Consider the following 26,944-nt stretch of genomic DNA (forward strand, 5'->3'; position numbering starts at 1 on the left):
TAAAAATTATAATGATAAGATTTGATAGAATAAACTAGGTCTATAAGGAATTGGATCATGTAAAATTGAACAAGTTAGGGTCAAATGAGTGAACGAATAACTCATGGGTGAGTAATGGTTGAGAGGTCTTGTCTAATGTCAAGTTGGACTGGATATGGGTCAAGGTTTCATATGTTCTTTAGTCGTCCTGACCCAAACCCCTACTTGACCTGATCCATTGCCATCCCTAGAGAAAGCATGCCACTCCCAGCAATCTAGTCTCCCATTCAGCTTATGAAATAGGCAATTGGAAGATGAGGATCCCTACTTATCAATCTTTGCATATTAAAAGCAAAGAAAACCTGTAGCATAAATTTCCCTCATAAGTTCTACTGTTGTTTCTAAAAACATTTACATTTCATCAAAAATGAATGGCAAAAAATTCGCATGGTCAACAAGAGAATTTAAATCCTGCAGCATTACAGGTAACTTCAGTAAATTTTGCAAAGAAATTTTATATTATTGACAAGGATACCTACTGATATATTCGCCGTACCACCTATATTGCTTAATACCAGACATACCATACCACACGGGTAAAATATATTGATATAATGGTACTGATTTGATATGGCTCAGGGGTCGAATCAACTTGTACCAGATAGAACCGTTGGTTCCACCCAGTTTTATACTGTAGTGACATGAACCACCGGTGTTAGACAATCCTATGATCGTGCCTGAGAAGATGATATCCTCCCCTAAATCTGTAGCTTACGTTGACCTGTAACCTACAACGTACCTGATAACATCCTGGTATGGTGAACTTTATCTACCACCAATGGACATTTAGAGTTTCAAGTTAGGAGAATCAGCTACTATTTCTTGGGCCAATATCTTAATCATGCTGAATACAAAGAGTGACAAAAACAGGATATTTTCAGAGTACATAGCATGAAGGTGAAGAAGAGTACAAAGCAAGTGAAAGTATTCATTCAATAAACAGCCTGGCTTCAATTCTCATGAGATGTCATTCAGACAAACAAACAGTTAAAAATAGAAAGACAGATTAACCACATTGAAGAGGATCAAAACCATGAAATTTATAGTTTGGACAGAAAGGAGACAAATCAGTCGCTGTAGGAATTATTCACCAGCAAGAATTGTTTGCTTTCATTACAGGACATGGCTGTCCACCGTTGATTCCAAGCCTAAACTCCATATAACATTTATTAGTTCCAAAGATAAAAATGAACCAGACAACACTCTATTGATTTCAATTTTCAGCCTTTCAGTTGGTGCTCCTTCAAATGCTGCCTGTAGCTAAAACTATATGGGACTACCAGTCTACCAGACAGACCGAGGTACCAACCATGATGTATTTTGGTATGAGAAATTTAAAGAGCAAGAAATAACTCAACTATGCACCAGTCATACAAAAGAACCAGATTGAATTAGAGGCATGGTGAGTTCAGTTCCAGCGAAGGAATAATGAGTTGCCCGTCCTTAATGCAGCATCCACTGTGCAATGTCCTTCCGAAAAACACCTAATAAGTCTTGTTTTTTATCCAGTGCTGAGGCATGAGGTTGAAAGTAGAAAATGTGCCTGTATTGATTGCCCAGACTGGCTGGTCTTGTTGGCTGCATCATCATGGACACAGTTGGGAAGGAGTTTGGCCCTTTGTTCAAAGGGGTGAAAAGTGATCGCCCATTAGATTCCTTGTCTGTAATTTTATGATTGGGTCTCTGTGCTCCAAGAGACCGTCCAGGACTGGTGATATGCTTGGGCGTGCCATTGGTTGGTACCACTGGAGGACGAGGGCGTATCTGTGCTGATGGTTTCATGCGGTCAAGCCACCGAAGAATCCAATTTCCAAGACTCCGACCAACTTCTATATCTCTCTGTTGTATATTCTTGTGAACTTTGACTGCCACATCAAAAACATTGCGGGTACGCCTGTAAAACAAACCAGGAGCAGAAATTGTTGTTATCAAAAATTTGCAGTTGTAAGAGAAGGATGAGCTCGTATTTACTTATAATTAGTTTTGGTAAGCAGAAGCAGCTCTATCTGATTAGTGAACAAGAAGCCTTGGTAACTGCAGATGTGAGTGAAAAGTAATTGCTTCCTTGGTTGATTTTGTTTGTCATGTTGAATCATTTATGGTACTCAAGAGTTATTATATCACACTGATAGTGAAAATTAGGAATAGATTTGCTAGTGTATCAGGCAACAACAATGGACAACATATCTCATCATATGTCAAAGGAAGATCTCCTAATACATCAGATGGTCACAATGGATGGTATGCTCCATCCATGCACAATCCGTAAGCATTATTCGAATTATCTAGGGGGGATCCAACTTGGTGTGCATTACCTCTCCTACAAATATTGGTATAGCCAGGCGTCGGAGTATGCTACTTCCTCCTACTACCCTGAGCAAGGATGGTCAGGCTCCTATGACTACCACATACACACAGCTACAGCAGGTCACCATCAGACATCATATGACTAGCAGGGATAGGACAATATCTAGGCTGGTATAATATCTAAGGTTCGGTCAGCGAAAATGGCCTGGATGTCTATAAGAATCATAGATATTCTAATTGAGATTGAATTCATGAAGTGAGTTATTATATATTTTTTTTATTCATCATTTGTCACTTATAAATGTTGCCACTTGTTATTTTATTGCTCCATGTTGACTCAACGAATATCGGTATGATATCGACACTTCAGTATCACATACCAATTGAAAAATGAATTAATCACTAAGAATATTAACGGAAGTTACCTAAAGCCTTATTATGCATAAACACAAAAAAAAGGCAAAAAATGCACTTTTCAGTGTCCTGGTTTTGTATCAGGATGGAGGCTCATTGTGTCAATACGGAACAAACCTATACCACACTGATTTAGCCAAAAACCGGAACCACCTCCAATACCAGTTTTTCAAAACCTTGCTTACACTTCATAATATCTCACTATGACATATTATAACAGAAACCAACATACCATAACTCAATGTCAATTACCTAGATACATCCCAACCATCTTGAACAAGTAATCTATTAGAACACTCCAAAGCTACATGTCCCTCCCTCAATTACATATTTTCTTTTTTTCATATATTGAAGGTTTGATCTGCCCATCCATACTTGAAAAATATTAAATAATGTTACTAGTTTTGCTTTTAGTATGTTTGATCAAATGAGAATCGTCTTCTGTGGGTAATGCCATATATTATAATTGTCCTCTCCTCTTTGTTTGCTCTTTTGAAGATCTAGTGGAATCTTTGATGATTGTTTTCGAGCCGCTGTAGCTCAAAATAAAAAAGTGGTTGCTTATACCTAGCCTTTAAGTTTCATGACAAACTATACTCTTGTCAAAAGTTGCCATCCCTAGCAATCCATCACCAGTTGCTAGTTATAAATCAAATTTGTAAGTAATATATAACAGAATTTGATGGACAAGAATAAACTCTTTATGAGTGGCTTTTTTTTCTTTACTCGTCTACTATAATTGACTTATTTATTCAAATTTTAAAATACCTTGATGTTTTTTTGGTTTTCAAAAGAAATTAGAAAGAGGCGCATGAGCTAGAATTTGATCCATGATCTAATTTAATTTAAGCCTGTCAACTATTTACAACTTGATCTCAATCCTAATGAAATCAATTGCATCTATACAAAGTCCTCATGAATATAAGTTACAAGTTTACTTGTTTTAGGCCAATTAGGGGGAAGAAAGTAGTTTCCTTCAACTACCTTGACTCAAATTCAAAAGAATAAGAAAAAATACGATAATTGTGAAAGTAGAATTCTGGGTCACCTTTTCCTTATGATCCCTTTATTTAAACTAATAAGGTCCACCCTTACAACATCCTGGTTGGATTCCTTTTTAAAGATGTTACAGATTTCCCAAAATAGCCATGACTAGAGAATAAAATTATGAAAAAGTTAAAATCCTCTTAGAGGTAGATCTCAAATTATACATCAACTTTGTCTACAATTGCTTCACCTAATTATTTCCGAATTGTGAGTTATGCATGGTCAAAGTCTTTTCCGAAACAAAAGCTTCTATTTTGATTGGCTTGTTTTGAGGCTCAAACATCTTCCAATGCCCCCTAGCACTGTGTATATCGAGCCCTTCAGGAGTAGGGGCAGTGTCATAAGTTTCAAAAAGTTATCCAATTTTAAGAAAAAAGCATCTCACTCAGATGTCATATGGGAAAGTCATGGATACCAAAAATTTTGATGTGCAATTCAGCTTTTAATATGGCAGATCTTGCTCCAAGACCTTGTCCAAACCCAACCGAAGTGGCCATGGTGGTCCACAATAGATTTAGTGATCCTCCTAGATCAGAACTCCCCTTGCTTGGTAGAATTTAGCTCCTATTAAATTAAAACTAAAGATGAGAAAACTCCTGTTTACCCTATGTCTTAACTAAAGCACTTAGCCTTGCTAGGAAGTTGACCCTTCCAACTGATCAGAAAAGACTCAACCTCGCATATTGGGTTTCTGTGACCTTTCACTCAAAAATGCAATCCTCGATCAGTGGCAATTCCTGCACTTGTAGATCATCTATAGTTGATCGCACTAATTCCTAGCCTTGGTCTTCATCTAGCATGGAAGGCATGAATAGTTTTAGGTTCTAAATATTGATAACCAACTACATCTTCATATAAGGTAACAAGTCAAGGAAGAAGGAATTTTTCCCAATCTTCCTCAAAAATTTTGAAGGGGCCATATCGGAATGCTTTCAGCTTCTTCCCTCTGCCCTTCAACTTCCCTTTCCTTAGGTACAGCCAGACTAGCTTCCTCTCTTGGAAATTGCACTTCACTCAATGCTTATCATGCTAATCCATGTATTTTTGTTGTGACCTATGTAAGTCCGCCTCAACCTCCTGAGGAACCTCTTTGATGTTCACCAAAAACTTTTAAGCTTAAGCCTAGTCGTCCCCTTGTTGTTCTTTCGCTTAGCATCAATTTTGAACTCCAGGTCAAAGGGGCTCTATTGCAGATAACCCAAGCAGACCTCAAAGGTGGCATCTAGGTAAAACCATGAATTGCTTGATTATAGGTGAACTAGATACAGGGCAAGATATCATCCCAAGTCTTTGTATTGTTAGACCGAAAAGATGTGCATCAATGTCCATTCACGATCTCTATTTATCCATTTGTCTTTGCTCACTCAAAAAATGGTTGTCTCAATCTAAAGTAATGGAAAAAAGTCAGTCTGAAACTCTTTTAAACATATTGAAAGAACAATCTAGCTACTGCTTCTCCAGTAATCATCTTCTTGCAGGGGATCAAGCACATGATCTTGCTAAAATGATCGATCATTATGTATAATCATGGTTGCACCTCATCCTTCGTAATCCTCCCATGAAATCCATCAAAACACTCTCCCAAGGTCTGCTAGGAACTGGCAGAGTTGTATACAGTTCCAGCTTCCTCTTAGAGAGCATTGATGTGCAGCACAGTATATAGGCCGCCTTAACAAATTGATACACATCTTGCTACATCTTGGGCAAACAAACATATCTCCTCAAATATGGTAATCTTTCTCACCCCAAAAGTGTCCGACAATCTTCATAGTGTAAGTCTCCCTAATCCAGTATTACTTGATCAGTAGCTTGAGGGCATATAAATACACTCCCTTTAGAGTAGTCCATTGTTCAGGGTGAACTCTGTCAACTTCCCTTTATTCAATTTCTCCAACTCCCCCTAGAAATCTAGATTTGGAACATAAAAGTCCATACAGTCTTCATGGCAAAGAGGTCGAATCTGCATCGCAACCACAATTGATGAAGAACCTGTATAGCAAGTCAGTGATTCTGTTTATAGCCCCCTTCCTGTACTTGAACACCAGGTTGAACTACTGCAAATAAGACATCCACTTCATGTCCAAGCTTGCTGCAATACGTACTTTGTGGAGGATCTAAAGTGGCTTGTGGTTTGTGTGCATAACAGTTTCCTTGCCCAACAGATAGGATCTCCAATGCTTCACCACCTGATGTAGTGCATACAATTCCTCATCATACATAGGGTAATTGAACCGTGCACCCTAAAAAATCTCTGAGTGGTACGCTATGGTATGCTACTGATCTCCCATCCTACATGAGGACTATTCCCAGTGTGTATGCTGATACATCATCATTGATCTTGAGGTGTCTACAGATTTGGCAATGCTAGCACCAACGCTTCATAGAACTTCCTCTTTAGAAGTGGCAAGGTCACTTCATCCTTCTTAGACCCCTTGAACTTTTGATTAGACTTCATCAAGCCATGTAAAGTAGTTGAGGTCGCAGAGAAATTCCTGATAAATTTGCAAACATACCAGCACACTCCCATAAAACTCTACACCTCAGTCACCATCCTAGGCCTAGGCCAAATTTTGATAACCTTCAATTTTCTGGATTAATTTTCAACTCTCCATGCCTACTGCGAAACCTAGGCACGTGAGATTATTTTCTGATCTTGCACTCCTTGAGGTTCAGCTTTAGTTGGTTTTCCTACAACACATCTAAGACCTTTGCAATGTGGTTGACATGATCTTCCCATGCAGTACTGTAAATCAAGAAGTCATCAAGATGCACAACAGTAAAGTCTTCGATGAAGGGTCATAACACCTTGTTCATAAGCCTCATGAAGGTGGCAGGGGCATTGCACATGCTGAATAGCATTGCTAACTACTCGAACAAGCCCTGCCTTGCCTCGAAAGCTGTATTCCAAGTGTCCTCTTTGTGAACCCAAACTTGATGATAGCTAGTTTCAAGTCCAGTTTAATGAAGTAGCATGCATGCTTAAGTTGGTCCAAGAGATCATCAATACGAGGCAATAAGTATCAATTATCAATGATGATCTTGTTCAAGGTATGGCATCGATACACGCATCGATACACATCCCCCCAACCAACCACCATCTTTCTTTGGCACCAGAACCACAAACAACCTACATGGTGAACTACATGGATTGATCATGCCCCACTTTATTAGCTCAATGATGTACCTATTAATTTCTTTATTCTCCATGACTGAGTTGAGGTAAAGGCCCCAATTAGGTAAAATTGTGTCTCCAACTAGCTGGATCTTGTGCTTCATGACTCTTCGAGGCGATAGACCCTTTAACTTTCGAAATAATATAAATATTTTTCAGCATCCAAGCAATCTTAGATTTGTGATAGGAATTCAAGGACTCTATCAAGTGACTCAATCTCTCCTAAGTGACATCAACCTCTCTTAGAGTATTAGCAAAAACAAATTTCTTGAAAGCATTGACCAGCCTCTTTACTTGCTTAGTAGTTACAAGATCAATCTTCCTGTGTGTCTTGGCAGCATTAATCATGAACCCATCCTTCACGAGTCAATACTTCTGCTACTATCCTTAGAAGACCTCATCTCGATTCCACATATAAGGGTTCCAAGAGATCTAATAAACATCCAAAGAAACCACTTCAGACATCACCACATCAATCTACCTCTTAGTGATAGCAAATTGGAGGTACATTACTTGGTTATCTTCAGATCAACATCCTTCTTGATCCAATCTAGATAGTGAGGACATGAATGAATAGTCTACACTCTCCAACCCTAGCTTCTGAACCAAGCTTGCAGAGATGAGGTCCTTATAACTTCTAGGATCTATGATAGCTCCGATGATGCTTGGCTTCGCTTGGATATTCAAGTGAGAGAGCTCTTCTCGCTATTTCGAGTTTGCGCCTTTTCTTGCTTCAATTTTTCTAACCATCACTTTTGAGTCTACGTGCTTAAGCTCCTCAACTTTGATTACATTGAGGACTGCCCTCCTTTTGTTATTATGATCCTCTATCATCTTTCCTTTAGATTACAACACAAGATAAAGGTTCCAGCACTCTTTTTTGTAAGTTCTTTAATCCTGTAGCAATCACAATATTTTTTTTAGTTATGTTGTCTTACTTCCTATTATGTCCCCACTTTTGACATAATTTGCTACCATTTTTGCCCTAGTTCTTCAAATTTTCGCCCTTCCTGCCATCTCTGTTCTTCTACTCGATCTCCATTGCCTTCACATTGGCCTTAGTGATGTCCTAAACTTTGAAGAGCTTCAACTCCTTTTGGATGTTCTCATGGAGACCCATGATGTTCTTCATGAAAATTGCATGATCATCAATAGGGATCACTAGAGAAATAGCCTGCTTGTGGAATTTGATGTACTTTGAGATAGATTGATTGTACTTTTGCCAAAGATAGTGCTACTTGATCTATCGATCTACTTCATGATCGACTGGGTAGAATTATTTCTTGATCATATTTTTGAACTTCTTTCAAATCAAATTAGAAATATTATTATTCCGCATGTAAGAATTCCACTAGGTAAAGGCACGATTGGAAAACCTTAGATGGGCAAAAGCAACTTTCTAGACACTAGTATAACCAACTACAGTAAAATAGATCTATAGATGATCTAACCAATTGTCCAATTTCTTAGTATCGACAAATCCATCATCCATATGGATCTCAATTTGAGCTTCGACTCAAAAAGGCTAAAAAGGGACTTTATGTATCCATCGATTGCTCCATCATCTCACCAGATGATTAGTCCTTATCTGCAAATGTTGGAGACAACTTCACCATAGGAGTTGCTAGTTCTTAAGTTGAAGATGCCTGTCGAGATATGAGATGGGTGAGTTGTGCAATTTGCTTCTCCAGTTGTTTGAGATGTTTCTTCACATCGTCATCAACCAAAGTAGAAGTGGCAGCCATCCTTGTCTTCATCCTTCAATGCACTACAAGTACCGAAAGTTATTCTTCCATCTACTTGTACCACTCACAGATTTGGACCATAAACCAAGGCCCCCACTATTTAGAGGACCAAACGTTGATACCAACTTGATTCGATTAGGGATCCTTCAACCTGCTCAACTCATACCTCTCAAAAGAATCAGGAAAAAAAAGAGAAAACTGAAATTAGAGTTCAATGTCTTCTTTTCTTTTATAAGTTGAATAATAAAATTGATTAGAATCTCCTTATTTATATTAATGCAGTCCACCCTTATAAAATCTAGATCAAATTCTTCTTCTAATTGGAAGTGGTTACAACTTTTCAAAAGTAGCTACCTAGTAGAAATAATCATGAAAACACTAAAATCCTCCTAGACCTAAATCTTGACTTTTACATCAATTTTGTCTCCAATCACTTTCTCTAACTCTTCTTGGATTATGAGTTATGCCCTGCCAAAATCTTTCTTGAAAAATCTTACTTTGACTGGCCTACTTTGGGGCCCAAACATCGTACACCCGTGAGCCATTCAAGGAATTGTAATAGTGCCAACCTACCAATTCAAGCGAGACCTTCATCGAAGTCGTCATGGTTTGATGGTGAATTGGATGCATAAGGCCTTGACAAATTCCTGACAGTCAAAGGTTCTGCTTGTGTCCTTGTACCACTAAAACCATTGGTTGGCTTCCCCTTCCATCTGGAAGGAGGCCAGTGGAACACAATGATTTGAGATAGCATTTTGGTACTCTAAGAATTGCTCTGCCATTTCACTCATTCTATCGGCTCCATGCCAAAGTAGCGACGAAACTCCAAAATGGTGATGCAAACCTGGACTATACACTGTGTTTGATCAGATTTAGTAGCTGGGATGATTTCTTGCTGGTTGGTGCTTTCCATTGAACTAGAAAGAGATGACTTGTCATTCTGCACCCAAATATCGGTTAACATGTCTACAATCTGTTTGGCCATAATCTGAAACTCAAAAATTTTTCAGGAATTTTCTTGGATAAGTTGAAGCACTGTTGGGACTCGATCTCCTCTAAGCAAATCTTTGTTGGTGGTCGTGATCAAGGCTATGATACCAGAACTGGTATGAACTCAACTGCACCAAAATTAACTTATATTATTTTTTCCAATAATCCTTACAAGTTACAATTACCCTTTATAATTCTATACTCAATATTAATGCTCCTTTCATTCCACCACTATAAAGATTCCTCTTGACAGCTTCTAATCAACAACTAACTTTCCTATCTCGTAAAACACTGTTAACCACCGATAACCAACACCTATTCAAACTCCACTACCAAATGACTCTCTCAAACTCACTACACGGCTACATGACTATGTCACTTATACACATCTAATAAAATAAACACAACTAATGGACATATCACAATTCTGTAGTTTGAGATAAGATCTAAAACAACCAAAGCCATTATTCTTAGACGACAAAGCACTAATTTGATTGTGCAGATCATAATTGATGTAATTGCTACACCAACAATTCATAGGTTATATCCTGCAAATATGTGCACACAACCTTTTAGAGGCCACAATTTTGACCCAAATGGACATTTTGCCAAGGTGCAATTTACAATGATTTATTGTAGTTCTCTAAAACCTATTTTAAAACAAGATCTTATAATTATCTGGTTTATAGAAAGCCAAACAACCCTGTAAAAGGCAAGATAAGATTGGGGCCACTCATGCCATCATTCAGGAGAAATATAAGACCTCGAACTACAAAAAACAAAAAACCTACCCAACATGGCGACAACAAAAATACCCTCTAAAAATTGCGATCCTACAAACTCAGTCAAATGAAGATATCGCAAGAATGGAATCTAAAGTCCATCTTCATACTTCTTAACCTTGAACAATTCGATGTTTTATCTCATTCAATCTATTGCAGCACCATATTCTGGAAAAGGAACTAATAACATCTCTCCTGTTTCCATCTAATAAACCAATCGTCCACATTTCATAGATACAGATAAGGTAGATAAAGACTACACATTTGAACCTGATACGTCCAAGGAGACTCTTAGAGAAGGCAAAAAGCTCATGTTTGGGATTGAAAAGTGAAATTGATTCATGTTGACCTTTAAATCATTGATATATTCATGGGTAAGAAGTACTAAGCCAGTTTTGCGGCACCATTAGCTTCGTTCACATTTTGTGCCAAGCACAATGGATATTATTGTCTCAGGAGGACATCGAAGGACCTAAAAACTGAGACATCACTAGCCTTTTTATCTTCTGATTTGATAGCCAACACCTTTAAAACAGACACTGCATGTCCAACATGGAAACTAGTTTATGCACATTTTGCCTCCACTTTATATAGATCCCCACAAATAAAAGATCCCACACCCTCTCTATTCCATAGCACCCTTGCTTCAATCAAAATTTACAAAATACCAAAATATGGAAAACAATTAGCTATTCTACTTTACACCAGTATATTTCCAGTGTGCAGCTTAAGAACCCACCTTCAACTATGATACAAACTTACCTAAAAGAAGAGTCTCCTTCATCTCTCCAAAAAAGCAGAATCATTCAAGATCATCCTTAAATTTCATTCAAAAACTAAGATGCATGATCATGATTACCTATCCTCTTAAATGTCATCACGTCCAGATCCAGTTCTATTCCCAAATAAGCCTTTTAAGATCACCTAGTATTCTAACTCCCAACTTTCCTCTTTCTTTTCTAATAAACATTCAATTATCAATAATAAAAGAAATGTTGATATACATGGTTCAAGAGATAAAGAAATCCCCTTATCCTTCCCTTAAAAAGGTTTATCAGGGAAGAAAATGAAATCAAGTTTTGATGAAACTAACAGCAAAATCAATGTTAATATTTCAAAGTGGCAACAGGGATCTGTGGGGTCAAATAGAGCATAAATTGAATAAATAAATAAATAAACTAATTCGAATGATCCTTGCATTTACTATATTTCACCTACCTCAAATGCCCAAATATCCCCTTCCAGAAAATAAAATTGTTATAGTTGTACAACTACCAGAACTAACATAAATTTCAAATATTGTTGGAAGCATCTGTCATTATATCCCATGATGAAGGCATATCTTAGCCTCAAAATTTCCAGCAAGATGCATTTTGACACGAAAATGAAACAAATCAGATCTCACAACCAGCATAATCACATCCAGATCCTCGAAAGCAAAATTCAAGAGGAATTGGTGAGAATTAAACTTTCAAGTTACATAATTGGAAAAGGTGCAGTCAGCATTTTGCAATAGGAAATAATATCATCCTGTTTAACATAAATTTGAGCATTAGCCAACCATTACAAATCTCATATTTGAGAATATAGCACATAAATCTGAAAGGTTCACAAACCGAATATGTTGGGATAGGTAACTCTGAAATAAAAGCAAAGATCTAGTGAAGAGCAAATATCAAACAAGAAGTTACAAACACCATTTCTTTCAATCCTTGAAGAAGCCTTTCTGTCATGAGAAAGAGTTCTCTCTTACATCAGTGAAAGCATTCTAGTGCCTTGAGATTTCCTCATGATGGAATAATTCTCTACACAGGTAAACAGAAAACCCCGCACTTCAGTGATCTCTTCCTTCCACTTGAAGTGATGATCCCCAACATTAACAGTTAAATATCGCCACCAGAAAGACAAAACTTCCTGATCACTTGGATCACTACCTATTGAATAAAAAATCCTGTATCCATCATCAAGAAGTTCATCAAAACATGTATTGTTAGATGCATCACGAAATCCATATGATATTACCATTATCTGTCACAAAGTTCCATAAGTCCTGCCGCCACGAATAATCAGCAATCAAGTGATTATAGCACTATCAATCTTCTCTTCCTCCATTATCAAAGAAACCATTCTAATATGTTGAAATTGTCCCAAGATCACTATACTTTTGTATAATTGCGCATAAGGATCAACAAAAAAATGAGCACTTAAACCACCTCAGACACCAATTGAAATTCATGAATTCAACCGCAACTCTTAAAAGTTATGACCTTTTTCGACAACAGAGAGCACACGAAACTGACAACCCGACAAAGAAGAGGCCACTCCACTCTTCCCTCATCAAGAAAGGCATCAAATCTGAATTCAAACAAACTCATGTCTCTACATCGCAGGTCATCATCTTACCTTATGCTGCCCTCGCTCTCATTCACGTAAGCATCAATACATGGATTGATTTCTAGATACCCATTGTTATTGCCATCATCAAAGCCAAAAGGAACCGATTTATTACGAGAAAAAGAAGAAGGAGAGGGGTAGCTGGAGTACCTGGACAGGAATTGACGGATCTTGGGGTGATTGGGGCCGACGAGACGACGTTGGATCCTGAGGGCAATTCTATAGGTCCGCTTCAGGCCCAAGAAGTAGGCCGTGATCACCGTCATCTCCCACAACACCATCTTTGGGGGGCGGCGCCGGCGGTGGAGGTGGCGATGTAGGAGGCGGAGACGCGTGGGTGATCACTTGGGGAGCTCAAAATCGCTCTCCATTTATTATTACTGCGAGAGATGGGTTTGGGAGAGAGGAGTCCGATAACTGGGCTGTTACGGTTTTCGGGGACTAGTGCGGTGCACCCTGTTGAACTACGCTTGGCTGCGATCATGTTGACTGAGATCCCATGTTTGACAGATACATGTATTTTCTGACTGATATACTTTTTTTATATATTTTTTTCTATAAGACACACTGAAATTAACTTAGATTACAGTTTCTTGGAAAAAAGAAAAGATATGTATAAAGTGTCTTCAAGAGAAAGATCATACAAAAAGAATTCAAAATAAATCTTGACCGCTACATGTGACGCTTCTTAAGATAGGATCCACAAATCTGCACCTGAATTCATTTCTTTTAATCTCTAGCCCTACATGCTTCTTCCCAAACTGGCTTATCATGGAAATTTGTTAGGGTCGGTGCCTTTGTGTCACTCAAGGGGCTATGCCACGATTCAAACTTATCACCTGTTGGGATATACCGACCGACGACCCCGACGGACGATCCCGACCCCGACTGGCCGACCGACTGGCCGACCGACTGGCCGACTGACCGACCGACTCCGACGGGCGACTCCGACTGGCCGACCGACTGGCCGGCCGACCGACTGGCCGGCCGACCGACTGGCCGACTGACCGACCGACTCCGACGGACGACTCCGACTGGCCGACCGACTGGCCGACCGACCGACTGGCCGACCGACCAGGAAGTCTGATGGCCGACTCACTCGCCGACCAACGGAGGGCCCCGACGCCACTCAGCTGGCCACCGACCTAGGGTCGGTCGACTCCTCCGATCGCCGTACAGCCGCCAGAGCTTGTCAGTCCTGACAGCCGCATGCGGCACGGCCATCTAGGGACATTGTCCCGCCGAGGGCATTGTCAACCCTAGTGATTTGACAGCCCCACGGCGACATGACACATTTACGGCAACTCTGACAGTCTACAGTGAGTTGACAATTCCTCACTTGTCTGCGCCATTAATGACGGCGCCATACCATGCTCCACTATATAAATCGGGGAAGGCAACAGTGCAAGGGGTCCGCTCCCCCACTTCTCGACTTCGAAACCACAGGCTCGCTCCTCTCCCCCTCTCTCTCTCTCGATCGAGCTCTCTGTCTTCATTTCACTGTTGCCCAGTCACCTCTCTGACTTGACCGTCGGAGGGTCCCCGTCGGAGCCGCCTCCGGTCAGTGCGGACTTCTCATTTTTGCAGGTGCACGCTCCCCGACGATCGGGCGACGAGGCGATTGGCCGCAACAGATTGGCGCGCCAGGTAGGGGTCAGCATGACAAAGACAAGAGCTCAACGATCGAGAATCACCGGATCGGCAAGGCGCTCTTCCCGTCGGGAAGAGGCCTCCCCGCCACCGCCGGCGGCAGAGCCCAGCTCTCCACACCCTGCAGTGACCACGGAGGCGCAGATTGCGGCCATCGTACGGCAGATGATCGTACTGACAGACGCAGTCAAAAGCCTCCAGCAGCAACCGGCGGCCCGTCCGATGCCCTCCAGGAGCAGCCGCCGACGACCGCGCCGATCTCCGTCGCCTCCATGCGAGCGCCCTCAACAGCACTCCCACGGAGAAGAGGAGGGACGATCATGGCGCGACGACCGACGGTCCCAGCGGCCCTCTCCTTCCCCGTTGGAACGGGCAAGGAAGGAGAAACGACCGCGCACGCCGTTGGCCTCTCTCTCAGAATCTTCCGGAGACTCCACTTCCGGGGCCTCCCAGCACCGACGAGCGAACGACTACGAGCGCCGGTTCGAGGAAATCGACCACCAACTCACCCAGTTGCAGATGGACGGCCAGAAGTCTTCGAACGACGTCGACTTCCAGACCGCCCAACCTCTCTCCCGACTGATCCTCGACGAATCGATTCCCAGTCGGTTCAAAATGCCGCACGTGGAGCCATACGACGGCTCCACCGACCCAGTCGACCACCTTGAGGGCTATAAAGCTCTCATGACGATTCAAGGGGCAACCGACGCTCTCCTTTGCATCGGCTTCCCCGCCACGCTCTGCAAAGCTGCCAGGGCCTGGTACTCCGGTCTTCGATCGGGAAGTATCCACTCCTTCGGACAGCTCGAGCATTCCTTCGTGATCCATTTCAGCACCAGTCGGAAGCCGCCACGGACCTCGGACAGTCTTTTCTCCCTCAAGCAGAGAGAAAATGAGACTCTACGACACTTCGTGACGCGATTCAACGCGGCCACGCTTGAGGTCCGAGACCTCAACGAAGACATGGCAATCTCAGCCATGAAGCGGGAGCTGGGGGCGTCCCGATTCACCTACTCCCTGGATAAAACCCTCCCCCGAACATACGCCGAACTGCTGGAGCGCGCGTACAAATACATGCGCGCGGACGAAGGAGCTTCCGACCGGCGCCTGACTTAAGGAACGGGCCGAAAAGAAAAATGGAAGAAAGGTCGGGCCCATGCTGAACCCAGCAGGCCCTCCACCGATAGGCGGGCCTTGCCCCGACAATGGAGTCCAAGACCGACGCATCGCAGGTATGACTCCTACACCCCTCTCCCCGCTCCTCGTGCACAGATCCTGATAGAGATCGAAGGAGCGGAGAATCTACGACGGCCTCGGCCTCTGAAGGCAAAAGGCCCCAACCAACATGGCCGATCGTCGATCGCCGAATCAATGACTCGATCATCGATCGTCAAACCGACGGCCTCGGCCTCTGAAGGCAAAAGGCTCCGACCAACATGACTCGATCATCGATCGTCAAACCGACGGCCTCGGCCTCTGAAGGCAAAAGGCTCCGACCAACATGATCGATCGTCGATCGTCGAATCAACGGCTCGATCACCGATCGCCAAAATCGACGGCCTCAGCCTCTGAAGGCAAAAGGCTCCGACCAACATGGCCGATCGTCGATCGCCGAATCAACGGCTCGATCATCGATCGCCGAAATCGACGGCCTCAGCCTCTAGAGGCAAAAGGGCCCGACCAACACGGCCGATCGTCGATCGCCGAATCAACGGCTCGATCACCGATCGCCAAACCGACGGCCTCAGCCTCTGAAGGCAAAAGGCCCCGACCAACATGGCCGATCGTCGATTACCGAATCAACGGCTCGATCATCGATCGTCGAAATCGACGGCCTCAGCCTCTGGAGGCAAAAGGGCTCGACCAACACGATCGATCGTCGATCGTCGAATCAACGGCTCGATCACCGATCGCCGAACCGATGGCCTCAGCCTCTGAAGGCAAAAGGCCCCGACCAACATGGCCGATCGTCGATCGTCGAATCAACGGCTCGATCATCGATCGCCGAAATCGACGGCCTCAGCCTCTGGAGGCAAAAGGGCCCGACCAACACGGCCGATCGTCAATCGCCGAATCAACGGCTCGATCACCGATTACCGAACCGACGGCCTCGGCCTCTGAAGGCAAAAGACCCCGACCAACATGACTCGATCATCGATCGTCGAACCGACGGCCTCGGCCTCTGAAGGCAAAAGGCCCCGACCAACATGACTCGATCATCGATCGTCAAACCGACGGCCTCGGCCTCTGAAGGCAAAAGGCTCCGACCAACATGGCCGATCGTCGATCGCCGAATCAACGGCTCGATCATCGATCGCCGAAATCGACGGCCTCGACCTCTGAAGGCAAAAGGCCCCGACCAACATGACCGATCGTCGATCGCCGAATCAACGGCTCGATCATCGATCGTCGAAATCGACGGCCTCAGCCTTTGAAGGCAAAAGGCCCCGACCAACATGGCTCGATTGCCGATCGCCGAATCTATGACTCCGTCATCGGCCTGATCGATGAATCGCCGAACCAATTGCTCAATCTACGTCTCGATCGTCGAGGGCATATCGGATTCTACGACAGAGATCAAAGGAGCGGAATATCTACGACGGCCCCCACCTCTGAAGGCAAAGGGCTTCGACTAATGCGGCTGGCTAACTTGCCGACTTAGCTTCGACTAAGAAAGGCAAAACGCCAAGACGACCGCAGTCGTATTCGCGACATACCGATCTGGTCACGACCGATCGAAGGATATTCAACTTGCCACCGTTTATCATACATCCCGACGCATACGTCCGACCAAGGGCTGGACAATGGATATTCGACTTGCCATCGTTATCCTATCCGAATACGTCGGATGCTACTCGACTATCAGATTCTGCAGAATGATTGTGTCGACGAGCAACGTTCGGAGGTTGGCCGACCTCCGACCCGACGTGCATGCTCGACCTACAGTCGGGACGACCGATATTGGATCGTTCGTTGATGTGATCGCCAGAGTCGGGGCAAGAAAAGATGGAAAACCACTCCTTTCGTCCGAAGTCGTCGCCCACGTGTTCACGCGAGCCAACACGACATCGGGCTCAGGAGGGGGGGGGCAACTGTTGGGATATACCGACCGACGACCCCGACGGACGACTCCGACCCCGACTGGCCGACCGACTGGCCGACCGACTGACCGACTGACCGACCGACTCCGACGGACGACTCCGACTGGCCGACCGACTGGCCGACTGACCGACCGACTCCGACGGACGACTCCGACTGGCAGACCGACTGGCCGACCGACCGACTGGCCGACCGACCGACTGGCCGACCGACCAGGAAGTCTGATGGCCGACTCACTCGCCGACCAACGGAGGGCCCCGACGCCACTCAGTTGGCCACCGACCTAGGGTCGGTCGACTCCTCCGATCGCCGTACAGCCGCCAGAGCTTGTCAGTCCTGACAGCCGCATGCGGCACGGCCATCTAGGGACATTTTCCGCCGAGGGCATTGTCAACCCTAGTGATTTGACAGCCCCACGGCGATATGACATATTTACGGCGACTCTGACAGTCTACAGTGAGTTGACAATTCCTCACTTGTCTGCGCCATTAAGGACGGCGCCATACCGTGCTCCACTATATAAATCGGGGAAGGCAACAGTGCAAGGGGTCCGCTCCCCCACTTCTCGACTTCGAAACCACAGGCTCGCTCCTCTCCCCCTCTCTCTCTCTTGATCGAGCTCTCTGTCTTCATTTCACTGTTGCCCAGTCACCTCTCTGACTTGACCGTCGGAGGGTCCCCGCCGGAGCCGCCTCCGGTCAGTGCGGACTTCTCGTTTTTGCAGGTGCACGCTCCCCGACGATCGGGCGACGAGGCGATTGGCCACAACATCACCTATTTATAGTGCTCCTGCTTAAAACAAACTTGGAAAAATATTTAAAATACTCACTTTTTAATGTAAATGAAAACTCTTGACCATGAAGATGGCTAATGCACTCATTCATTCAACCTGGCTAGGACCACTCAAGGGAAAGTCTTGCAATATTGTGATCAGATGGCAAGGCCGCTACCATTGAAGACACTTTGATGGCAAAAACTATGACATCATATAAAATATTGCACCATCCTAGTGATAAGAGAAGTCTTTGAGAAGCATATAAAATAGACCAACCAGTTCAAATCAGGCTCAAAACAATGTGATAATAAACAAACTACGATCCTAAACAGGTAGATGGCAAAAGCACAACCATCCACAGACCAAGGAAGAAATTACCCAAACTTGAGGACAGAAGGATCTAATAAAAGACCTATCACTATCAAATCCCATCTGTTGGGATATACCGACCGACCCTATTGCCGACTCACCAGCACCGACCCGTCCTCAACGCTGACTCAACTACGGGTCCCGATCCCGACCCATCCATGAGAATGGGCCGACCGACTTCGCCCGACCGATGGTGGGCAACACCGACAGTGACTACCGATCGTGTCCGACCGGAGCGGATCAGCCTAACGGGCCAACGTCGCCTCCGATCACCTGAGAGCCGATCCCCCGTCACCAACCCCCTATCGGGTGGGACACCACCGACTTACCATCGGTTTGGACAACTGACGTCCTACCTCTACAGGCCCTTCTAGATGCCGAATGAGCGGCATGGGCTGCAGTCCTATCGAGCAAACACCGTACGAACGCCAGGAGGCATTGTCCTGCCAGGAAACCTGGGGCGCTGACCTGCCAAGGATGCAAATTAATTTTTAGGACCTGTCAGCTCGTCAACGATGTGACAATCTCCGATGATTTGACAACTCTCCAGTTGTCTACATCACCGACGGCGAGACCATACCACCTCCTACTATAAATCAGAGAAGGCAACAGTGCAAAAGAGGTCCCTTCGAAAATGCTCAAGCTCTCCCTCTCTCTCTCTCTCGTTGAGCTTCTTGTTTCCTTTCACTGTTGCCTAGTCTCCTCTCTGACTTGACCGTCGGAAGGTCCCCACCGGAGCCACCTCCGGTCAGTGCAGACTTTCTTTTGCAGGCGCTCGTTTCCGACGACCAGGCGACGAGGGGATTGGCCGCAACAGATTTGGCGCGCCAGGTAGGGGCGGCACTATGACCAACAGCACCAGGGATTATAGCCCCCACGGAATTCAAGATGACAAAGACAAGAGCTCAACGATCGAGGGTCACTGGATCGACGAGGTGCTCTTCCCGTCGGGAAGAGGCCTCTCCTCCACCCTCCATGGCGGAACCTAGCTCTCCGCATCCCGCAGTGACCATGGAGGCACAGATCGTGGCAATCGTGCAGCAGATGACCGTGCTGACAGACGCGGTCAAAAACCTTCAGCAACAACCGATCTGACTGCCGTCTTCACCGGTCGAGCAACCGACGGCACGTTCGATGCCCTCCAGGAGCAGCCGCCGACGCCCGCACTGATCTCCGTCGCCTCCTCCGGAGCACCTGCCACAGCGCTCCCACCGAGAGGAGGAGGGGCACCCGCGGCATGACATCCATCGGTCTCGACGGCCATCTCCTTTCCAGCTGGAACGAGTGAGGAAGGAGAAGCAGCCATAAACACCGTCTGCTTCTCTCTCGAATTCGTCGGGAGACTCCACCCTCGGGATCTCTCAGCGCCGACGGATCGACGACTATGAATGCAGGTTCGAGAAAATCGACCGTCGGCTTGCCCAGTTGCAGGTGGACGGGCAGAAGTTCTCGAACGACGTTGACTTCCAGACCGTCCAACCTCTCTTCCGACTCATCCTCGATGAACCGATCTCCAGTCGGTTCAAGATGCCGCACGTGGAGCCTTACGACGGCTCCACCGACCCAATCGACCACCTGAAGAGCTACAAAGTTCTCATGACGATCCAAGGGGCAACCGACGCTCTCCTTTGCATCGGCTTCCCAGCCATCCTCCGCAAAGTTGCTAGGGCCTGATACTCCAGTCTTCGATCGGGAAGTATCCACTCCTTCGAGCAGCTCGAGCACTCTTTCGTGGCCCACTTCAGCACCAGTCGGAAGTCGCCGCGAACATCGGACAGCCTTTTCTCCCTCAAACAAGGAGAAAACGAGATGCTCCGACACTTCGTGGCACGATTCAACGTGGCCACGCTTGAGGTTCGGGACCTCAATGAAGACATGGCCATCTCGACCATGAAGCGCGGGCTGAGGGCATCCCGATTCACCTACTCCCTGGACGAAACCCTCCCCCGAATGTACGCTGAATTGCTGGAGCGCACGTACAAGTACATGCGCGCGGATGAAGGAGCTTCCGACCGGTGCCTGGCCGAGCCCAAGGGCCCGAAGGAGAAGCGAAGGAAGGGTCGGGACCCTGCCGTGCCTAGCAGGCCTCCGACCGACAGTCGGGTCTCACCCCCACAACAGAACCAGAGGTTGCCCTGACGGTGGAGCCCAAAGCCGACACACCCTAGGTACGACTCCTACACTCCTCTCTCTGCTCCTCGTACGCAGATTTTGATGGAGATCGAAGGGGAAGAATACCTGCAACGGCCTCCGCCTCTGAAGGCAAAGGGCCTCGATCGGCGAAAGTACTACTGATTCTACCGGGGCCACAGCCACAATATCGAGCAATGCATCCAACTTAAGGATGAGATCGAAGCCCTCATACACCGGGGATACCTCGGCAAGTTTCGGAGGAATCCGCCGACCCGGCCCGTCGCCGACCAACGACCCCAGCCGACTGAAGAAGCGACGAATAACCAACCTACAACCGGGGTCATTAATATGATTTCCAAGCGACTGGGCCCGAGGACGTCTGCTGGAGGGGAGCCGACGAAGAAGGCACGCCCGGATGATGTAATTACTTTTACAGAAGAAGATGTTCGGGGCATCCAAACTCCCCATGATGACGCTGTTGTTGTCTCGGCAATAATAGCAAATTATGATGTAAAAAGAATCTTTGTAGATAATGAAAGTTCAACGAACGTTTTGTTTTACTCGACTTTCTTCCGGATGCGACTGTCGGCCGACCGACTCAAGGAGGTCTCTACGCCCTTAATAGGCTTCGCTGGAGATGCTGTCACGGTGGAAGGAGAAGTTACTTTGCCCATGATGGCTGGAACCGAACCACGATAAAGCACGGTCCACTTGACTTTTGTTGTCATCCGAGTGCTTTCGGCCTACAACTCCATACTTGGAAGACCCGGACTAAATGCCCTCAAGATGATAGTTTCGACATATCATCTCCTGGTTCGATTTCCGACCAAAAATGGAGTCGGAGAGATGCGCAGAGACCAACAGCTCACCCGACGATGCTTTCAGATCTCCGCTCAGAGCAACGAATCAAAGGGCTCCCTGACGGTCGACAAGTTGGACCAACGGGAAGAAGAAGAACAGGGTGAACCGGCCGAACAGCTTGTTCCCATCCCAATAACGGAGAATTTCGAGCGAACGGTCTGGGTCGGGTCCCAATTACCCGACCCCGAGCAACGACAATTGATGGAGCTGCTGAAGGCCAATGCCGACGTATTCGCTTGGTCGGCAGCAGATATGTCGGGCATCCCCCCAGAGACAATGACACACCGACTCAACATCGACCCGACGATGAGGCCAGTGAGGCAGAAGAAAAGATCTTTTGTTCCTGAAAGACAGAAGGCCATTGACGAGGAGGTGGATAAGCTACTCGAGATAGGCTTCATCAGAGAGACCACCTATCCCGATTGGCTCACCAAAGTCGTAATGGTGAAAAAAGCCAACGAAAAGTGGAGAATCTGCATCGACTACACCGACTTGAATCGGACCTGTCCGAAGGACAGCTTCCCACTTTCGAAGATCGATCAGCTGGTGGATGCGACGTCCGATTATCGACTGCTCAGCTTCATAGACACTTTCATCGGGTACAACCAAATCTAGATAGCGCCCGAAGATGAGGAACACACCGCCTTCGTGACCGCCAAGGGCCTCTACTGCTACAGAGTAATGCCTTTCGGACTGAAGAATGCTGACGCCACCTACTAATGACTTATCAACAAGGTCTTCAAAGACCAGATCGAGCGCAACATGGAAGTATATGTCGACGATATGCTGGTGAAGAGTGCGCAAATTTTGGATCATGTGCGAGATCTCGAAGAAACCTTTCGCACTCTACGATGACACCGGATGAAGCTGAACCCGACTAAGTGCGCCTTCAGAGTGACCTCGGAGAAGTTCCTTGGGTTCCTCATTTCGCAATGAGGAATCGAGGCCAACCCCGAGAAGATCAAGGCCATCATCAATATGCGACATCCGAACACCAAGAAGGAAATGCAGCAACTCAACGGAAGGATCATCGTACTCAGCTGATTCATTTCTCGGTCGGTCGAGAGATGCCTCCCGTTCTTCAAAACCCTGTGACAAGCCAAGCATTTCTCTTGGCTAGACGAGTGCCGACAAGCCTTCGAGGGACTGAAGAAATATCTGGCTTCTCCACCCCTACTTGTAAGGCTGGAGGTTGGAGAGATCCTGTACCTTTACCTGGCTACCTCTCCGGAGGCAGTTAGTTCGGTGCTTGTCCGAGAGAATGAGAACCGAGTTCATCAACCGATATATTATGTCAGCAAAGTGCTTCACGAAGCTGAGACTCGATACTCGAAGGCAGAGAAAATGATTTTTGCTCTAGTCATTTCAGCACAGCGGCTCCATCCGTACTTCCAGGCACATGCTATCATGGTCCTCACCGACCAACCTCTGAGAGCAATCCTGCACCGCCCTGACACATCGGGATGGCTGGTGAAGTGGGCTATGAGACTGAGCGAATTCGACATCCAATACCGACCGTGACCTGCTCTCAAAGCCCAGGTTCTGGCCGACTTTGTCGCCGAATGCCCGACGACCAGCCGACCGTCGGAAGAAGGGAGCCCCGATGAGGTTGGGACCTCTGAATGTGACCCCGATTCAATCTGGGTGTTGCACATCGACAGAGCCTCCAACGCTTGAGGGAGCGGGGCCGGCTTCCTGCTCACCAACTCGGAGGGAGTGGTTACCAAACACGCCCTCCGATTCGACTTCAAGGCCTCCAACAATCAGGCCGAATATGAGGCGCTCGTCGTGGATTTGAGGTTGGCACTGGAGCTCGGGGTCGACTGACTCAAAGTCTTCTCCGACTCTCAACTGATCATCGGACAGGTCAAAGGCGAGTTCGAAGCATGGGATCTGACCATGGCGAAGTACCACCAAAAAGTAAAAGATCTCGTGGTACCCTTCAAGTACTTCGAGATCTTCCACATCCCCAGGGCAGAAAATGCTCGGGCCGATGCACTCTCCAGGCTCACGACATCCGACTACGGCACCTTGGGCCAGACGTTCGTAGAAAGTCTTGAACGATCGAGCATCAACAAAGTCGAAGAGGCACTGCAATTGGCGACAGAGCCGAGCTGGATGGACCCGATCGCTCAGTACCTGACCGACGGATCCACCCCCGAAGACCCTGCGGAAGCCAAATGACTCCGGTGGGTGGCTTTCCAATATGTGATGATCGACGGCCGACTATATAAAAGGTCATTCTCCCTTCCCTTGCTGAAGTGCCTGGGGCCGACCGACGTAGACTATGCCCTCAGAGAAGTACATGAAGGAATCTGTGGCGATCACTTGGGGGGCAAGTCCTTGGCTTACAAAGTCCTACGACAGGGCTACTACTGGCCCACTATGAAGAAGGATGCGGCTGAGTTAGTTCGGAGGTGCGAACCGTGCCAAAGGTATGCCAACATACAACACCAACCCGCCAGCCAGCTTGCTCCGGTCGTCGCCTCGTGGCCCTTCGCCCAGTGAGAAATCGACATACTCGGACCCTTTCCTCTGGCATCCAGACAGCGAAAGTTCATCGTCGTCGCGATCGACTACTTCATTAAGTGGGTGGAAGTCGAACCCTTAGCGCAAATCACTGAGCGAAAGATGGAAGACTTCGTACAGAAGTCCATCATTTTCAGGTTCGGACTGCCAAACACCATCATTACCGACAATGGGCGATAGTTCGACAACCAGGACTTCAGAGATTTCTGTGCAAGGTTTCAAATCACGCACTGACTAACCTCGATCAGGCATCCACAGTCCAACGGTGAGGTCGAGGTGACCAATCGGACCATACTGCATGGGCTCAAAACCCGACTGAATGAAGCCAAGGGCCTTTGGGTCGAGGAGCTGAACTCCATCCTGTGGGCATACCGGACGACACCCCAGGTCCCGACCGGGGAATCACCTTTCAGCTTGGCCTATAGAACGGAAGCCATAATCCCGCTGGAGATCGGGTTACCATCGACCAGGGTTGAGCAGTATCGTGAGCCGAACAACTTCGAGTGTCGGAGAGCCGACTTGGACCTCTTACCCGAACTCCGACGTGAGGCACAACTCTGTATGGCTTCCTACCAACAAAAGGTGGCCCGATACTACAATGCCAGGGTGAAGCTGAAGCTCTTCCGACCTGGAGCCTGGTCTTGAGAAAGGCAGAAGTCTCGAAACCCCTGGATCGGAGAAAGTTGTCCCCGAATTGGGAGGGACCCTATAAGATAACCGACACCTACGAGCCGAGAGCTTATCGGCTAGAGACCCTAGAAGGGACGGCCATCCCACGGACTTGGAATGCCGACAATCTGAGGTTGTACTATCAGTGAACTCTGTATCTCCCCATTTGGAATACGAATTCAGTTTTAAACTTCGCAGTCTAAAATTTCGACTCTTCGACTATTGTTCGGCGCTCACCAAGGGGTGCGAGCCTCCGACGTCCCAACTCGGACTTGACGTTCCACTGCGGACCAACGGACCGACCGTCGATGATGCATCGGATGCTTAAAGGACCGACGCATCTGTGACGATGGGAGTTACACTTCTTCTACAGCTAAAACTCTCGGCCAAAATGATCGAGCAGAACGATCGGCCGACTTGCCGACCCGACTCCGGTCGAAAAAGGCAAAGTGCCAATGCGACCGACGTCGCGTCCGCGACTTACCGACCAGGTCACGATCGGTCGAAGGGTATTCGGCTTACCACCATTTATCACGCGGCACGACGTAAGTACCCGACCTAAGTCTGGATAGTGGGAACTCGACTTACCATCGCTTTCCCGACCAAACGCATCGATGCCGTATGACAATGTATCAGATGCCATCCGACTGATCATATCGGACGACATTCGGGTCATCGGGGTGCGCCTGAAGGTCGGTCGACCTTCATCCCCGCGAACGACCTTCGACTCCGCTAGCGCGCCCGACTCAACGGACTCATATCTGGAAGTCGGTCGACCCCTGACTCATGCCAGGATGACGCACGTTCGACTCTGGCCTATGATTCACGACCTAGCGACGGACGTTCGGCTCAGGCCTTAAGACGGGCGGTTCGTGGTCAGAGTTCGTCTTGCCTACCCTATGGCGTGCTACCGACTATCTCAACTAATGACCTGGGATGTCGTTAAGTGTCCTAATGTGGTACGTCGAGTCTGCGACTCTCCGACCCTATGACTCCATGACTCTAAGTCGCAGCACGTCCTGACAGGCAAGAGAAAGAAGTTGAGAACGAAATCAAAAATTTCTTAAGTATATTCAGGTCTACAAAATTGGGCCAAAGCCCAGTTACAAGTACGCAAAGAAAAACAAAAAGAAGATAAGACCCCGATCATTCTTCGGAGTCGATCTCTTCGATCGGGAAGAGCTCGGGGATGACCGGTGTATCCACCATGATCGGCGCTGGATCGATGATCGACGCTGGATCGACGGTCGGTGCTGGATCGATGGTCGGCACAGGATCAGAGGTCGGCATTGGATCGACGGTCGATGCAGGATCAGAGGTCAGAGCCAGGTTGAGAGTCGAGACCGTTTCCTCCTCGGCGATCCGCTCTGAAACGGTCTCCTCCACCGCAGCGACGTCTCCCGATGATGGGTCGACCACCTCTTCCGTGGCTTGGTCCTCGCCTCCTGGGGGGATGATACCACTGAGGTCCAGCTCCAGGTACAAAGCCTGGACTGTATCCCGTCCGTCTTCGTACCCCACTCGGTATGATGTGAAGCCAGTTTCCAGGAGTTCCTCCCGATATCTGTCGGAGCCGCGGAAGTCCTCCACCGCCCGACTCAGCAGCTCCTTTGCCGACCTCGCCTCCGCTTCCACCCGTTCGAAGGACTCCTTCGCCGACTCTGCCTCTGCCTTCGCTATGTCGACGTCGGCTTGGGCAATCGATATGTCCTCCTCGGCCTTGGCGAGATTCTCCAGGCTAATCCGGAGCTGCTCGCATTTAGCCTCAAACTCTACGGCGACGCCATCCCGTTCGCACCGCAATCGGTGTGCGGTCCGACCCTTGCGCTTGGCTTCCTTTCGGGCCGACTTAAGTTCAGACCCGAGATGAGAGATCTCGTCTTCAAGCCTTGCCTCCCGGTCGGTCGACTGCTTCAAATGTTCGACCAGCACCACCTTATCAGCTTCGGCGATCACCCTTGTCCTTCCA

The 26,944-nt window shown here is 47.0% G+C and overlaps 1 protein-coding gene across 1 annotated transcript; it reads right to left on the reverse strand.

Annotated features, from left to right (window-relative positions):
• Positions 1 to 1,245: 1,245 nt before the first annotated feature.
• Positions 1,246 to 13,312, reverse strand: LOC105035431 (uncharacterized). Its single transcript, XM_010910981.4, has 2 exons — positions 13,041 to 13,312; positions 1,246 to 1,933 (listed from the first exon to the last, which is right to left on the reverse strand). The coding sequence occupies exons 1-2, from the start codon at positions 13,169 to 13,171 to the stop codon at positions 1,483 to 1,485; spliced, it is 582 nt and encodes a 193-aa protein (XP_010909283.1). The 5' UTR covers positions 13,172 to 13,312; the 3' UTR covers positions 1,246 to 1,482.
• Between the last annotated feature and the right edge of the window lie 13,632 nt (positions 13,313 to 26,944).

This window comes from Elaeis guineensis, chromosome 16 (genome assembly GCF_000442705.2).
Source record: "Elaeis guineensis isolate ETL-2024a chromosome 16, EG11, whole genome shotgun sequence".
NCBI lineage: Eukaryota > Viridiplantae > Streptophyta > Magnoliopsida > Arecales > Arecaceae > Elaeis > Elaeis guineensis.